Source organism: Penicillium waksmanii, assembly GCF_028829765.1.
Source record: "Penicillium waksmanii strain IBT 27052 chromosome Unknown utg000004l:1.0-5674109.0:1.0-5678898.0, whole genome shotgun sequence".
NCBI lineage: Eukaryota > Fungi > Ascomycota > Eurotiomycetes > Eurotiales > Aspergillaceae > Penicillium > Penicillium waksmanii.
In genome coordinates, this window is record NW_026643251.1 from 1430939 (window position 1) to 1448236 (window position 17298).

Below are 17298 nucleotides of genomic sequence, written 5' to 3' on the forward strand. Positions count from 1 at the left end.
ACGGGCCCCACTCGGCTTCGCGGCAACATCTATAATCGGATCGGATCACATGGCACATGCAAATGTACCAGTACAAATTCAAACCCTACAGTATCCCGGGCGATCATTTCCCCTGATGTGATGGGTAACGTCATCCCAACGCCTTGGATCGTCGAGCTCCCCGTCCCGTTCCCGTCCCGACCAGATGATCCCATCTGCCTCGGATGAAGTGATGCAGCCAGCTCCCCGTGCGACCGAGCTGTGTTCGTCGGATAGGATGGATATTCGACCCGTTCTGTCGTCTTTACCCTCCTGTGGCGAGAGCATTTTGCAAAAGTACATTGGGTTGATGTATCGCATCCTCCCAGTGGTCTAGACCTAGACCTACTAGACCAGACTTGGAGAAAAGCAAGCTACAGTGTGTACATAGACCAGTCTAGTCAAGCATCTCGCTCTCGCTCTTGACATCATAGCAAATCATAGCAAACCTAATAATGTACCTTTGCACACCTCCTTTTGATCATCATACTAGTAATCCGCACATTACATGTGAGATGGGATTGGGATAGGTCTGTATGTACTTCCGTCACCGACCTCAGTCACAATCTAACTTGAATGTAAAATCCACTAGTCTGGTCAGCCCGGCCAGGCGTCTCGTATGTATATGGCAGACCGCCAAATCCGACTGTAATAAACCTTGCAACAACAAAGGAAAGGAAAGGGAAAATAATCAAGTAAAGTAATAATAGTAATGAAATTGCTCAGATCCTAAACACAACACAAACGCCAGAACGAACTTGAACTTGAACGCCTATTATCCATGACTTTTATGTATCCCAGAAACAGAACAGAATAATTAATCCATCCATCCGTCCAAGCCAAGCCATCCATATTCCTACCCCGACTTGTAACCCACACGATAAAAGATAGAAGAGAAGAGAAGAGAACAACAAAATCGCATCAGCGCGAAAAGGGAATGAGAAAAACAAAAACAAAGGTATTAAGCTGAATCCCGAGCAAGTTCCCCAAAAGGAAAAAGAAAGGAAGGGAGGGAACGAATAACCAGCAAGAAAGAATAGAGGAAAGAACAGAAACAAATCACGCCGCCATGCCGCGCTAACAGAACCGAACTGAGGAGAGTAGAGTAAAATCGCAAATATCGCTGCAAGATGAATGAATTGTGAAGTCGGCATCACCGCCGCATCGCCGTCGTCGTCGCCAGCATTGCTGTGATGTTTCAAAAGGCGTCAAGACGCGCGCAGTAAGATGTTGATGTTGATTTGACGTTTGACGAGTAAACTTGACATGACCCGTCTCAGCTGCTTCCCCTCCCCTACTCAAGACTCAAGCTAGGAATCTTCTCATGCTTGGACTTGGTCGCCATGCCGGTACTGTCGATGGCAAGGGAGACTGGGGACGGGGGCGGTGCGGGAGGTAGTAAGGTATCGTGGAACTTTGATTTTGATGCGGAGCCCATGAATGCGCGGGAGATGTCTTGTGAGAAGGCGTCTTTGGCGGTTGTGGGTGGGGAGAGGGAGATGGTCTTTGGTGTGGAGATGGTGGCCATTTTGACGGTGTTGGCGTTGCGTGGAATGGATTGGGGACAGATGGAGGTGGAGGTGTATGGTTGTGGTTTGTTTGGTTGTGTGGGAGTAGAGTTGGAGTTGGAAGAGTGATTGTGTTGAGGAGGTGGAGCTGGACTGGAGCTGGATGGATGGAGCTCTTTTGTATTGATCCGGTAGAAGTAGAAGTGGCAGGAGCTTCACTTGAGTTGAGTTGACCTCGGTACGGCGCTTAGATCAAATGTCGCGGCTGATGGATCGGATATGCCCCGGATCTGTTTGTGTCTGTGTCTGTCGATGCATGAGCTTTTGTCCGAGCTGTTTGAGTCTTCCGAAAGCGCCCGAGGGTAGAGCTCAGCTCGGCGGATCGGAGTGCTTGATATGATGTAACGAAGGATGGGTGGGTTCGGAACTTACTGAGGATGGGAGGATGGGATGTTGCGAGTCTTTCCGAGTTGCAGGGACAGTGGATAATGTAGTGTAGTGCAGTGGATAGCTAGTGGATAAAATTCAGGAGAGATATGGAGAAGTGTGTGTGTGAATGTGTGTGTGAATGTGTGTGTGAATGTGTGTGTGAATGTGTATGTGTATGTGAGTGAATGCCTAGTAGATTGGTAGGTAGAGGTAGAGGTAGAGGCTTAACGAATGGGTGGTAGCAAATTGGAAAATTAGAATATGAAAGGACTCAAGGGAAGGCAAGGTAATTATACTCGATCAACTCCTGATCGGAAAATCCCAAATCCCCCCCAGGCCAGCGGACATGGCCGTGGAGTAGGCCAGCAATCTCTCCGGGGTACATGCCAGACAGGGAATCAACAGGTACCCAGTACGAGTACTCGTACGCTGCACTTCTCTTCACCTCCACTTCCTCCACCTCCTCCCCAGCCCAAGGGGAGGATCGGCCTCGCCAAGATCCCCATCGCCTCATTCCCACTCTGGGGATAATTGGATGAAGGCATTCCGGAAGGGCGGGAGGCTTTCCCGCCTGACGCGTACTAGCGTAGTAGCAGTCTAGTAGTCTAAGTGTGGGGGAATGGATAAAAGGGATCAGGGATCAGGGCTACTCCGGCCACCTTTACTGTTTTTACTGGGGACGTTACTCCAGGGCTCCATACACAACACTCATAACACTCATAATACCCCTGTACATAGGTCTAGAGTATTGGGTGGCATTGGCTACTGAACTACTAGTGCCCACCTCAATGATGTGACTCCAGGCTCGGGCTGTACACATCATGATGTTTCAAGGGGCAGGGCCCGGCAGGCCAAGACCCAATTCCTTCAACCTAATTCCTTCTAGAAGTTACACTGCTCGCCTCGCTTCCTTCTCTGCCGGAGAAAACCCGGAGAAGCGCTGATCCCATCCCGCTGTCCTACCCAACAACCACTCCGTCGGGCGATTCTCGCCCCCCGAGAGAGTATTAACGGGGGGAGTTCCGGGGAAATGGAATGGAAATGGAAGTTGGACCGCGAGATACGGATACAATTTCACTTCAACTCTACTTTGAATTTGGCTACAACCTACACCTACGTACCTACCCCGTAAAGACAAAGGCAGTCGAAGTTACTGTATCCCATCCAATCCAGCCCCAGTGGATCGGGATCATCAATCACCACTCCAAAACCCCGTGAACTCCACACCTACTCCACGCCAGGGGCATCGTCTGATTCTTCAGATTTGGAGAATGGCGGTGGCCGACACTATTTGATGATTTGGCAATTGCGTACTTTACGATAGGTTTGTGCGGGTCAACTTCCGGACGATCACTCACTGCGCTCGATGAATTCTACAGGTACAGACGAGTAACGAGTACTCCGTACTCCGGTCGTATGGATCATAGCTTTCCCACTGGCAGGATTCGACCGTTTCTTTGTTCCGAACGGCTGTGGCCGTGGAGACCGGATGCACTATCGATTCGGTTCGATTCAATCGTGCCCACTCTCCCCGGTACAGATAATGGCCAATTATTTGGATTTGCATTCGAGCCCGATCGCCTCAAGGGATTGAATTGGATTGAATCGAATCGAGACGAGGCGTTGTTAGGCGAGGCGGGAACGAGACGAGTACCTAGGGGGTACACAAAGCCCAAGGAGAGATCACATAGCACTTAGCATAGCGCTAACCACGAAGGACTAGTGGCTATTATGTACACATGGAGTACAATTATTCTAATTATTTAAACAATCTTCCTGCCGGATCAAGTTCGTCCATGATCCGGGGAAGGGGGAATGGGGATGCTCCATCCCATCCCCATTCCAGCCACCACTCCGGATTTCCTGGTTCTTGGATCTCCGGGGCTCCAGTTTAGTTTAGTACTACTGTTTCAATCCAATATTTTCAAATCCCCGACATTCCTCGCGGGTTATTTTTATTTCGGACTATTTGGCTATTCTGTTCTAGACCCCCTTGTGAAGGGTGGAGGGTGAAGGATGAAGGGGGTGGGTTGGACCTCTCTGCTGACACTCAGTGTCAGTGTTAGTTAAGGTAACCTTGGAACTTGGCCTATCATCAACACGGGTACGAGCACTCGGACTCGTACTTTAAGCAATCCATATGTACATGGAGAGTGTGTAGATAGAACGATATTATCTACATCTATACTCTGTAAGAAGTGCCCTCAGTTGTGTATGGACACACACCCTGCCCTGCGGCATCGCATCCATCACTGTGAACAGTGTACAACTAATCCGCCTCACCGCCAGACGCCAGAGCCGTTCTGCAGATGAGTTGTTCTGTTCTGCAGGTAGATCCGATCAGGTACCACGGCAAACAGGTCCAATCGTATCGTAGATTGAGTAGCGAGTAGCGAGTACCTGCTCTGATGCGGTGGCCATTGTACCCGGAGACTCTGCAGTATGGGATGGGATGGCCACGTCGACACCCAGGTCTAGGGCAGCCCCGGGTCTCGGGCCTCAAGATAAGGGAGTTTCTTTTCTACCCCCAGGTTCACAGGGTTATCGCGTAGAGTTTGCTATGGTCTTACTTATCTGCCTGGAATTCCAGCAAACTATGCGCCTTGTTTTGGGCATGGAGCTCGGATCTCGACAGGGGGTAGGGTAGGTAGGGTAGGGTGGTTATCTATGAGTTCCCATGGGGCTGGCAGAGTCAGACACGCAGGGGATAACTATCATACTGACGCCCTGTTCGGGCAGAGTTGTCAAGTTCTTGACCTTGACATTTGGACTGAAGAATGCTTGGGGGTTGAGATTGATCGGCGAGATCTGTCTCAGTTGTTTTGTCAAGGTACCATACTCTTTGAGGAGCGTGGCAAGTATTCTACAGCACACCAAGAGATAAGGTCGCTATCCAGTTGGTCTAGCAATGGTGGCCTCTCATCTGCTTCCTCTTGCCTCCTCTGATAAGCACAGTTGGACACGAGGCGAATTGGACGTTTTCTCAACGGGGAGATAGCCGACTCGACTCTGGACTCTGGACTCTGGCTTGGACCTCTTTGAATGCATGTTAACATTTTTCTTTCCCATCACGGTCATGGCCACGATCATTCCCTAAGGGGATGAGATGATACACCTTAACGAGCACGAGTCTGACGTGACGTGCTGAATGGCCCATGCCGCCATCTTTTACTCCATACGAGTATATCTCTTCTCACGCCATCCCCATTCCCATCCCCATCTTACAAGTATTCCCACTGGCCATTCTTGGAAGGTATTACCTTAAAATAATCGCCGGTCGGAGACAACTTCCAATGATGAGGCGCAGTGCGGCGCGATCACGTAAGGCCCCGCCGGACTCCAGACGCAGGGCCCGATCCAGACTTTTCAGACTGTCACCAATCCAGCGATTCACGATCCTCAACGCGGGGCGAATTGCAGAGATTTCACCACGACCACCGTCCACTGGTGGCGTCCTATGGCTACCCCGCAACCAGTGACGATCCAGGTACCGCGGACTTCCCCCTCCGGTTAGTTGGTTAGTTGGAGCACTTGTCGACCGGGCCGGCTAGGGTAGGCCAGAGTTTTCAGGCGTAATAGCCTTGGCTATTACCCCTCGATAACTCCTGTTTGGCTACTCGTACCCTATTGTACGGTCCCCAAAGTTCCCCAATGGCGATAATCCCCCGGACATGACGATTTGGTGGTAGGGCTGGGGTTGTTGAGGGATTTACTGGGGATTGAGCGGAGTTGTTTGGAAGAAAACTCTGACACATTTTATGGATTCTTTCATTCCACTTTATTCTATTCAGTTGGCAGGTGACTTGGTTGCCCCTGCGATGATGGTGGTGGTGGTCACGGGGGTCTTTTTTTAGAATGAATCAGTTGCCACTGGATGGGAGAGTATGGGCTACTGAGATAATAAGGGATACTAATTGTATATAGTAAAATATTATGGGTGGATGGATATAGATACTAGAATAGACAAGATAATATAGTAGTAGTATCACTCGCCAGTACTACTACTGCTATCGCCAGTATAGTACTACTACTTCATCTGAGGCATTATTCGGCCCGCATGACGCGGGATTTTCCCACTCGGTCTTGTCCTCGGGGAGAGGGGCGATATAAACCAATCAGAAGCCCCGCCATCGCCGGATCTTAGTCACAGAAAGGAATGAGCGTTGCTGCGGATCCCCCAAATCGTCCATCGAGACCGCGGGACTAATTATGGAGTCACTGAACTCTGCGCCTACCGTCGGTTGTCTGTGGTCTTCTCTACGAGTTTCTCTGGTTTGTATTTAAACCCTGCTCATTCCCCGGATTTTCTAGATTTTCTTCCCCTCAACCTTCCCTTCCTCTATTTTCTTCATAGATCTGTGGAATAGTCCATGGCGCTGGTGAGTACTCCTCCTCCTCCCCCCTCCTTGCCGGTTATCTGCATGATATCATCTCCCCCACTGCCCCGTCACCCTCCCCCTCACCCACACCCACACCGTCTCTGGTATCCTGGAATTCCAGATGCAGGGCTTCAGAACCAGGCCAACCCTGGCGGAACTGCCGATAAGCAATTGCATTGCTTTGCTTTGCATTGCTCTTCTCAGCTGCCAGCTTATCTGTCCACGTGCTGCGCCTGCCTTGGGGTAGCTCGGAGATCCTAAAATCCTTTTGTCGTGAACTTTTGGAACATCCCCCCATTCAATCATTGAATCATTGAATCACTCAAAGACCACTGGTCAGGACACCTTGGCTAACCCCCCCCCCCCCCCAGCGTCTTTCTTTCTCTCTCGCAATTCCTATCTAGACAAATCATGTCGTCTCCCGCCCCCCTCTACTCCCCTGTCGGAGGCCTCCAATGGCACTTCCCTGCCCGCCCGTCCTCTCCCCAAGCTGTTCAACAGCCATGACGGAAGCTCCTCCGGCACTGGAACTCCCATCGGCTTCCAGCGTTACCCTCACAACAAGCACCTCGACCATGCTGTCGGCCCCAACTCGCGGCATCCGTCGCCGCAGCCCACTCACCTGGGTATCCCCGGCACTCCCCACCGCATGCTGTCCGAGGAGGACCCCGGATATATCGCTGCCACCTTCGAAGGCAAGCAGAAGCAGATGGAGCAAGGTGAGCAATGCAAATTGGAGAAACTGCCCCTAGGCTACAATTGAGACAATTGCTAATATACACCTCAGTGATGGATCAATTGGAAGAGAAGGGCTTCTTCCCCGCCGATTTCATCACCTCCGAAACCACCTGGTTCTATAACATGCTGGGTATCGATGATACCTACTTCCAGACCGAGTCCGTGGATAACATTGTCACCCACATCCTCTCTCTCTACGCTGCCAAGGTTGCCGCCTACGCTCGCGATGACAAGAAGCTGGAGATCCGTTTGGACAAGGAGGCCGAGGACCACGCCGTCTACATCGACACCAGTAAGCCTGGTGTTGCCTCCATGGATGGCCCTCGCTACGAGCAGCGTATCGATGAGAAGTACATCAACCCCTCCAAGGGTGCCAACAGCTACCGTGTGGAGACTTTCCGCTCGCCTACTGCCCTCCCTGGTGACAATGGCCAGCAGCTGCGCTGCTACTTCGTGTACAAGTGCCAGTTCGCCAACCCCAACCCTGACCCCAACGAGACCAACATCGATATCATCGGTGAGAAGCGCTTCCTCCAGAAGGCCACCCCCAACACCAAGGCTGTCTACCAGGAGATCATCTCTACTGCGGTCAGCCGCACCGGTCCCGTCATTGAGATGTTCGAGATCGAGGGCAGCCGCGAGAAGCGCGTTGTCATTGCCTACCGCCAGGGCTCCGCCATGGGCCTGTTCAGCGCTCTGTCTGACCTGTACCACTACTACCGCCTGACCAGCTCGCGCAAGTACCTCGAGCACTTCTCCAACGGTATCACTGTTATCTCTCTGTACCTGCGCCCCTCAGACTCTCCTGAGGTTGCCGCTCGCTACCCTCCCATTGAGGCTGCTATCCACCAGATCATGAAGGAGATCTCTCTCCTCTACTGTATCCCCCAGAACCGTTTCCAAAGCCACTTTGCTACTGGCCGCCTCAGTCTTCAGGAGACTATCTACGCTCACTCTGCGTGGGTCTTTGTGCAACAATTCCTCAACCGTCTTGGCTCTGAATATACCTCTCTGTCCGCTCTGCTGGATCCCAACAACAGTGTCCACGCTGAGCTTCTCTCCAAGATCAAGAAGCGTCTCCGTACTGAGACCTTCACTGCCGACTATATCTTCGAGATCATCAACCGCTACCCCGATCTCATTCACAAGCTCTACTTGGACTTCGCCAACACCCACTATGTACAGACCCAGGGCCCCACCAGCGATGACTTCCTGCCTACTCTCTCCTACCTCCGTCTTCAGGTGGATGAGGTTCTCGACAGCAACAAGCTGAAGCACTTGATCCGCAGCTCGGCTGCCAACGAGCACGACGAGATGGTTATGACCTCTTTCCGCGTATTCAATGCCTCCATCCTCAAGACCAACTTCTTCACACCCACCAAGGTAGCCCTGAGTTTCCGCCTGAAGCCGGACTTCTTGCCGGAGCATGAGTACCCGCAGCCCCTCTACGGCATGTTCCTGGTGATCGCCTCGGAGTTCCGCGGTTTCCACCTGCGTTTCCGTGATATCGCCCGTGGTGGTATCCGCATTGTCAAGAGTCGTAACAAGGAGGCTTACAGCATCAACTCCCGCTCGCTCTTCGATGAGAACTACAACCTTGCCAACACTCAGCAGCGCAAGAACAAGGATATTCCCGAGGGCGGTGCCAAGGGTGTCATCCTCCTGGACGTCGACCACCAAGACAAGGCGCGGGTCGCCTTCGAGAAGTACATCGACAGTATCATGGATCTGCTGCTGCCTCCCGTTAGCCCTGGTATTAAGGATCCTATTGTCGATCTGCACGGCAAGGACGAGATCCTCTTCATGGGTCCCGACGAGAACACTGCCGAACTGGTCGATTGGGCCACCGAGCACGCCCGCAGCCGTGGCGCCCCCTGGTGGAAGTCTTTCTTCACTGGAAAGAGCCCCAAGCTGGGTGGTATCCCCCACGACACCTACGGTATGACCACCCTCTCGGTCCGCCAGTACGTGCTCGGTATCTACCGCAAGCTCGGCATCGACCCCTCCACCATGTCCAAGCTGCAAACCGGTGGACCCGACGGTGATCTGGGATCCAACGAGATTCTCCTCTCCAACGAGAAGTATGCCGGTATCGTCGATGGCTCCGGTGTCATCGTCGACCCTCAAGGTCTGAACCACGACGAGCTGATCCGCCTCGCGAAGAAGCGCGCCATGATCTCAGAGTTCGACCTGGCCAAGCTCTCGCCTGAGGGATACCGTATTCTCGTCGACGAGAAGAACGTCAAGCTGCCCAGCGGTGAGGTCGTTACCAACGGTATGATCTTCCGTAACACCTTCCACCTGCGCCACACCGAGAAGTTCGATGTCTTCGTCCCCTGCGGTGGTCGTCCCGAGTCCATCGACCTCTCCACTGTCGGCAAGCTCATCGTCGACAACAAGTCCGTCGTCCCTTACATCGTCGAGGGTGCCAACTTGTTCATCACCCAGGACAGCAAGCTGCGCCTCGAAAAGGCCGGCTGCATTCTGTTCAAGGATGCCTCCGCCAACAAGGGTGGTGTCACCTCCTCCTCCCTGGAAGTCCTGGCCTCGCTCTCCTTCAACGACGAGGACTTCGTTGCCAACATGTGTGTCGGCGAGGACGGCACTGTTCCTCAGTTCTACCAGGACTACGTCCGCTCGGTCCAGGAAGTCATCAAGGAAAATGCCACCCTCGAGTTCGAGGCTATCTGGCGCGAACACGAGCAGACTGGTGTCCTGCGCAGTGTCCTGAGTGACCGTCTCAGTGTGGCCATCACCAAGCTGGACGAGGAGCTTCAACAGACCGAGCTGTGGGATAACATTGCTCTCCGCCGTTCCGTTCTGGGCGACGCCCTCCCCCGTCTTCTTTTGGATAAGATTGGTCTCGACACTATCTTGGAGCGGGTACGTTTTCCCCTTTTCCCGGCTTTCATCCGATTTTTCTTTTGCATTGCTAACTCTTTTATCAGGTTCCTGAGAACTATATCCGCGCCATCTTCGGTAGTCACCTGGCCAGCCGCTTCGTCTACGAATACGGCAACCAGCCCAGCCAGTTCTCCTTCTTTGACTTGTATGTCCCCCTTCCCCTCCCCCCCCCTCTCCCTTCCATTTTACTACTGAGTGTGAACCTAAACTAATCCATTCACTCCAGTATGAGCAAGCGTCTGGCCAAGATCCAGTAGAGTAGATAGATCTGTTCTGTCTTCTTATTTGTGTTTTGTCCCGATCCGATTCCCACTTTGCGCGCGCCATCGCGCAATGGTTTATTAAACTAATACGGGACGTTTCATGCGTCCCCTGATGAATGTATGGTTAAAAACAAAATGTGCCAATGTCTTGGTTTAAGTTCAAGTTCAATGCAAAAATGAAATACAATGCAATGCATGCCGGCGGGTAAAAGCCCGGCTTTTCGAATTCTAAAATGAAATTTTCCTTGTGTCTTACTTTATGTTTCTTCTATGTATTGCTACTATGTAGTATAGTAAGTTGTTCTTCCTAACCGGAACCAGAATTGCTTCTGCTTGGGCTATTTTTGTGGAAATCATGCGAGATAAGCATGCGTCCTAGGGGTCCTAGGGGTCCTAGGAGTCTTAGGAGTTGAAAGGAAGTATAAGAAAGGTAAGTGGAAGTTTTGAAGTAAATTGAAGTAAAAAAAAAAAATCGACCCGGATAACTTTGTCCGGGGAAGTAAGTCAGTAAGGTAAAGCCGATGCAACGCTGATGCTAGATGCAGGAAGCAAAGAAAAGAAATAAAACGAAAAGCATAAGAGAAGAGAGGAGAAGAAGAAACCCACACCCTCAGACCCTACCGACTCTCATGTCTAACAGACTGCGACTCGGCAATAATAAGCACAATACAAGAAACCAACAACAAATCCACCCCCTCAGCAATCTCAACCTCCCACCTCGTCCGTCTTCCAGAACCCACAATATCCAAAACCCGTCCCCTTTTAACATGAACAATCTTCCTCTCCCCCATCATAACCTCCGCAACCGTCGAACTAGCCTGCACAACCTTAAGCTCAACCCGGGGGTCAAGACTAGTCCAACTCTCGCTCCAGCGCCGCTGAGTCGGATACGGGGCCGCGGATGCCGGCGCGGGCTCTTGCGGCGGTTCAATTGCGTCGAGTAAGTCGCGGAGACTGTGGTGTGAGGAGTGTCGGCGCATTCGTCGGACACTTTCGTAGGAGGGTAGGACTGTGCTTCGGCTTTTTGTGTCGCTGTCCGTGTCGGTGCTTGAGAGGGATGTGCTGCTTGATGCGGCGCTGGGGGTGTTGGATGTTGTGCTGTCGTTGGAGTTTTCGTTTGAATTTGAGGTGATGTCGTTGTCGTTGTCGCTGTGTGTTGCGTGACCTGCTGCTGCTGTTGCAGTGTATGGGGGTGGGGCATCCCGAGCTATTGGTGGTGCGTGGGGGTAGTTGCTTATTGTTCGGCGGCGGGTTGGCGTTGGTCGGTTGTATGCGGATCCGAGGGCTGGTCTTGGTCCTGGTCCTGGTCCTGGCCCTGCTGTTGCTGTAGTTGTTCCTGTTCCTGTTCCTGTTCCTGCGCTGCGTTCTGCTTCTGCGGCTGCCGCCGCCGCAGCCGAGGCTGAAGTTGACCCAGGTCCGGACGCCGGTGCTGGTGTTGGTACTGGCTGCGCCGTTCGAGGCCGGGATCTTGATAATGATCTCGTCGTCCTTGACCCGCCTGATCCACCTAAAGTAGCTCCAGGCCCCGGACTCGGACCTCTTCCCCCGCGCGAAACCGTCATTCCCTCCCTCCCCGCACGAGGGCATTAGAAAACCTGGCGCCAATTTTCATCCCGATAGCCCATCTCATTTCCGCGCAGAGGAGTTCATCGCCGACGCCGCCGGCTCGTTTAACGATCCACTGGCCGCGCCACCAGATGCGGCGTAGTTCGAGAAGTGGGCGGCCGGAGACATCTCGGATTTCGCGTTGTTGGGAATTACTCCAGACGCGGCCGTTGACTGTGTAGAGGGGGGTGCTGCGGCGGAAGCTGTCGAGGGGTTCGTCTTTGCGGAGTTGGGCGATGGTGAAGGCTGTTCGGGGAGAGAGGGGTGTTTTCTCGTGTTACTGTGAGGGTTGTGGGGGTATTTGTTAGGCGGTCTGGGGCTGGGGCGAGGAGGTGGGAGTGGCGGAGGGCGATGGGGTGGTCTGGTGGTTGGAGAGGTGTTGATGGCATGGTTGGGAGAAGTGGGAGAAGTGGGAGAAGTGGGAGAAAAAGTGAGGGAAAGTAGAGAGAGAAGGGAAGAGAGGAGTAGAAGTGAAGGTGGGAGTAGATGCCCAGGTGTGGCTGGAGGTGGAATGCCAATGCTACTAGTAGTATGAGGGGCAGTGCAGGCAACAGTAACAGTACAACTAGTAGTATATGCAATCAATCAAGTTACAAGATAGTTACAGGATAGTTACAGAATACTAGTACAGTGCAAAGGCGCGGGGGTTGGCTTGGCAGTCATGCAACTGGGTGAGATAATGGCGCAGTGGGTATTTATGCAGGGGATAGAATAGCATACTATAGTATACTATAGTATAGTATACAGATGTGTTATGTTGATCATTATAGATCTACTGCCCAGGTGGATAGGTATACTACGTAATAGTCAGGTATAGAGTCAAGTGATAGTACTACATACTCCTCTGCTCTCCTGTATGAGGTACTCCCGAGGTCTGTACTCAAACTAAATATACTCCATTACTCCGCTACTCCGCACCCGAGTATAATTAGCACCGCCACCAGGTACGAGACTAGCTGCTTGGCTACTCCGTACTATCGTTATCGGAGCAATTCTTGCCGAGGTGGTACAAGTGTACAAGTACAAGTGCCACACGCCATACCTAGGTTACACAGTATTGGTATATAGTATACAGTACAATATAACTATAGTATAAAGTATAGCATAGTATAGTATAGTATATCAATTACATTTAGTTGGTTCTAGATATATAGCCCACTGCATAATTATATACATCTACTCTATACTCTCTACTTTGTGATCCATCTGGTCTGGCCCGTCAAGTGGGTCATCCTAAATATTGACACTGCCACTGTCCATACTGTTGGCCCACTCTTCTCTCCGCTTCTTCATTTTTCTGTCTTGCTGCCAACGGCTCCTCTGATCCAGGCCTAGCGTGCCTTAGTGCTTCTCGCCGAAGCTTGTTTGCAGAGGAATCGAATGATATCCTCCGCCTTGTCCCCCCGGGCATGCATATAGACAGCCACCATCTACACACCCGTTCATCAGAGCAGGATTCTCTTTCTTCTTTTGTTCTGTCGATCCCAGGAACACCGAACCATCCCCGTCCCTGTCCACTTGGCATTTTGACCGCAGCACTCGGATAGTCCCCCCATGTGGAGCCCGACGCGTTTCTCTCCGAATCCAAGCCGACTTTAGCGGCCATATGACTTCAACCCACATTAGCGACGTGGGTCAGGACTGGTACGAGCATTCATAAAATCATAAAACCCAGGAGGCACCCCCCCGAAAAGTCCCACCCCCCAGAAATATGAATTCTTGCCGTTTGTGGGGTGCGTCTTGCCAGGACTCTTCCTCTTTGTCCTCCAGCTCACTCGTTTGCATCCCCTGACCCTGACCCTGACCCTCGCCCTGAATTTTATTAAATCACACCCAGACTTTTCCCTTCCCCGGAAACCTTTAACACTGGTCAATACTGGTCAATCCTTCGCTGAGAAAAAAAAAGAGTCCGCCTTTTCCGACACATCCGATTGGTTCCGTCACTTGACTCCGGTCGTCTTCTATGTCCGACCCGTTTGATAGAGAGAAGGTCACCCCTTCTTCCTCCAATTATCCTTCCGCCGATACATCAGTGCACGAAGATGATACGAATCATCATTCGGCACACGCCGCCGAATCCGATATAGGAGGAAGGAATGATCTTGAGCCCGAGACTTTTTGCCGCGATGAGGCTAGCGAGAAGCCCAGCACAACATCCTACTCAGACCGATGGAGAACCCTCAGCAAGCGGGTCAAAGACCGCGCAGGCACAATTGCTGAGGCACTAGGTCGACCGCATGAAGCCGGGGAAGATGGACTGGATGCCAGCTTCTCGCCCGAATATTATGGCGCAACCGATGATCTCCACAGCTACCAGGCCCGCGTGGCAAATGATGAAGAGGAAAGAATCACGGGTTATGACCATGGTTCTCAGGCCGAGCATCTGATCAATAATCTCGGCCTACCGACATATCGAACTCGCGACTCGTTGCCTCCATCTGGTGCAACCACCCCGGGTGAGAGCGGAGCATCAACTCCGCTGAATGGTGGTCTTTTATCTCATTTGCTTCGCGTTTATGCCAACAATTTACCTGCGGCTAGTCGCATGAGCTTGGCGACTACGGCTGTCGACTTTGACCCTCCGACTGAGACTATTCCACCTACAGCCACAGACACCCCAGGCACATCAAGCACGGCAGTCGACCATGGTGCCGGAACAGCCACAGCGACGGGCACTGCTACCCCGGGAGGAAAGAAGGATAAAATGAAGTGGTACGCCAATTCGAACAACAGCAAGCCAAACGCGCTGGACAAGTTGAAGAAAATGGAAAAACCGTTGACAGGAAACGAAACTCCAAAGAAAAAGAAGCCAGGCCATCACTATACTTCCTCCCTCGTGGCTGCATCCATGGATATGGGCAGGGTAGGTGTACCAGGTGCGCAAGGTTCGACGCCAATGGGCTACCGGGAGCGTAAGAAGCAAAAGCGCCAGAGTCAGAAGGATGTCAAGCTCAAGGTGCATATTGCGGCAATTCTAGCACGACAGCAGTATATCATGCAACTCTGCCGCGCTTTGATGAGAATACGGTGCTCCCACCCACCGTTTGGAAGAGTACATGATGATGACATCCAATGTGTTGGAAGTCAAGGCCCAATTCTTGTACATCCCCGGATGCATGTTCATGTCCTTTGACGACGCTTTAACGCGCACTGCCGAGGTAAAAATTATCCGCGTGGTCCAGGGCTTAGATCTCTCCCGGCTCGCGGAGACACATAACGTCTACAAGAACGTCGTGCACGATATCGTCGGTGTCGAAACAGCAACCCAAGAGCTGGACGAAATCATGCAGCGCAAACCTCGCTACAATCGCTGGACCTTGGTCCTACTCACCGGTCTAGCCAGTGTCGCCGTCGGCCCCTACGCCTTCAGCGCCCGACCCATCGACTTGCCAATTATTTTCGTCCTCGGCTCGATTGTCGGCTTCATGCAAAATGTCCTCGCCCCAGCCTCAGCAACATACTCGAACGTCCTCGAAGTCTCAGCCGCAGTTCTAACCTCCTTCTTGGCCCGCGCATTCGGAAGTATCCAGCACAACGGCGACCACGTCTTCTGCTTCGCAGCCATCGCACAATCCTCTATCGCAATGATTCTCCCCGGATTCGCCGTGCTAAGTTCCTCCCTCGAACTCCAGTCCCACCAAATGAACGCCGGTTCAATCAGAATGGTCTTCACAATCATCTACTCCCTCTTCCTGGGCTACGGCGTAACAGTCGGAACAACCATCTACGGCCTAATGGATCGCAACGCAACAACAGAATCAACCTGCCCAGCCGCCAGCCTAGACATCTGGGGCAACGAGTACATCCAGCATTTCCCCTTCGTCGCACTATTCTGCCTTTTCGCCGCCCTAATCAATCAAGCGAAATTCAAACAACTCCCCGTCACAGTGTTTATGGGAATGTGCGGCTACGTAACGAACTACTTCTCCACAAAGGTCCTCGGATCAAACCAAGTCGCGAACACAGTCGGCGCATTCACCATCGGTCTCATTGCGAATCTGTATAGTCGGGTTTGGCACGGCCATGCGGCTGCGGCGATTATCCCGGGTATCTTTACGCTCGTTCCGTCGGGATTGGCGTCGAGTGGATCGATTATTTCGGGACTGCAGTATGCTGAGGCTGTTAAGAATCATACTGCTAGTTCGACTAGTGGGGCGACGAGTAATTCTTCGTTGACGTCGCTTGGTTATGGAATGATTCAGACTGCGATTGGGATTTCGGTGGGATTGTTTGTTTCGGCGCTTATTGTTTATCCGCATGGGAAGAAGAGGAGTGGGATTTTTAGTCTTTAGCCTGAGCTTTCCTTCCCCGGGTCCATTAGCCTCTGTTTTTATCTAGCCTTGACCTTGACTGGTGCATTTTCTTGCGATTGTATATATTGCATCTGCATTGCGTGCTTTCAAGTTTTATCCCCGTCATGTATAGTATTTTCAAGTTGCATGTATGCCAGTGCATTTACACCGGATTTTGTCCAACAACTTCAAATTGAACGCCTCAAGACACCTACTCCACTCCCCTTCAAGTTCCATTTCAGTGCAAGTGCTCACTGGCACCCCCTGCCCACTTCTGCTTAAGCACTACCTATCACTGAAGCACTCGCGGGTCTCTGTGGAATGAGAATAAGGTACAAATTAGATTCTTTCATGAGCCTATTAGTGAAAATCAGAAGGACTCGTGGTATCAAGAGCTGCCAGTAGGGTGGATTCAGAGACAGGATAAACCTGAGAGATACGCGTTCGACAAGAAAATGATTAACACTGGCATCAATCTTGGAACTTGAATGAGGTAATATACTACTACGATGAGGAATCAACCGGCGTCAACCGGACTTATGATAGTTTTTCACACGGATTCAAAAAAAGTCGCCAGTTAGCGGCTGTGAATTTCGAGTGGAGTGGAGTGGAATGCTCCCGGGGAAAAAAAATTATGCATCGTCCGTGAATCGAACACGGCTCTCATCTTTGGAAGAGATGAATCATAACCACTAGACCAACGAAGCTGGGATGTCAATTTCAGAGCCAGTAGCTATGTAGTCTTAGTTTCATCCAAGTTTGATTCATTTTTTAAGGTGATGAATGCCAGGCATATTGCGCTGTAAGAGGGTCAAGCTTCGGGTTATCTTTAAGATTATGGCATCAGGAAATTGATATCCTCAGTCCTAAATTGTTTGTAATTCCAAGGTCAATTATGTACTCTACTTTGCTGTTTTTGGTTTGATTCAAAAGGTGAATGCTAGATAACCGAGCTCTTTCACGGGAATATATATGCTCATATCGTTCAATTTTTAGCGACAAGATAGATTTTCTTGACATAAGGTCAGAACCATGAAAGTGGTGATGATATTATGCGAACGCTAGAGATCTGGGAGAGTGCGAGGAGGCGACGATAAGGCGAACTTGGATGCCGGGGCATCTCAGCCTTAAAATTCCCGAGGTCTTTCTTTACCAGACGGAC

At 51.5% G+C, this 17298-nt stretch overlaps 4 protein-coding genes across 4 annotated transcripts; 2 read left to right on the forward strand and 2 right to left on the reverse strand.

Annotated features, from left to right (window-relative positions):
- Positions 1 to 1312: 1312 nt before the first annotated feature.
- On the reverse strand, positions 1313 to 1546 carry N7481_003404 (uncharacterized protein; the record flags this gene model as incomplete). Its single annotated transcript, XM_057262623.1, has 1 exon — positions 1313 to 1546. One exon carries the CDS (start codon positions 1544 to 1546, stop codon positions 1313 to 1315), a length of 234 nt encoding a protein of 77 aa, XP_057124284.1.
- Positions 1547 to 6325: 4779 nt separating this feature from the next.
- Positions 6326 to 10233, forward strand: N7481_003405 (glutamate dehydrogenase (NAD(+)); the record flags this gene model as incomplete). The annotated part of the gene is made up of 5 exons (XM_057262624.1): positions 6326 to 6334; positions 6783 to 7053; positions 7122 to 9955; positions 10021 to 10121; positions 10203 to 10233. The coding sequence occupies 5 exons, from the start codon at positions 6326 to 6328 to the stop codon at positions 10231 to 10233; spliced, it is 3246 nt and encodes a 1081-aa protein (XP_057124285.1).
- A 623-nt stretch (positions 10234 to 10856) lies between these two features.
- N7481_003406 (uncharacterized protein) lies at positions 10857 to 12233 on the reverse strand (the record flags this gene model as incomplete). The annotated part of the gene is given in 3 exon segments (XM_057262625.1): positions 10857 to 11706; positions 11835 to 12115; positions 12126 to 12233. The coding sequence occupies 3 exon segments, from the start codon at positions 12231 to 12233 to the stop codon at positions 10857 to 10859; spliced, it is 1239 nt and encodes a 412-aa protein (XP_057124286.1).
- Positions 12234 to 13807: 1574 nt separating this feature from the next.
- N7481_003407 (threonine/serine exporter family protein) lies at positions 13808 to 16136 on the forward strand (the record flags this gene model as incomplete). Its single annotated transcript, XM_057262626.1, has 2 exons — positions 13808 to 14756; positions 14866 to 16136. 2 exons carry the CDS (start codon positions 13808 to 13810, stop codon positions 16134 to 16136), a joined length of 2220 nt encoding a protein of 739 aa, XP_057124287.1.
- Positions 16137 to 17298: the final 1162 nt, after the last annotated feature.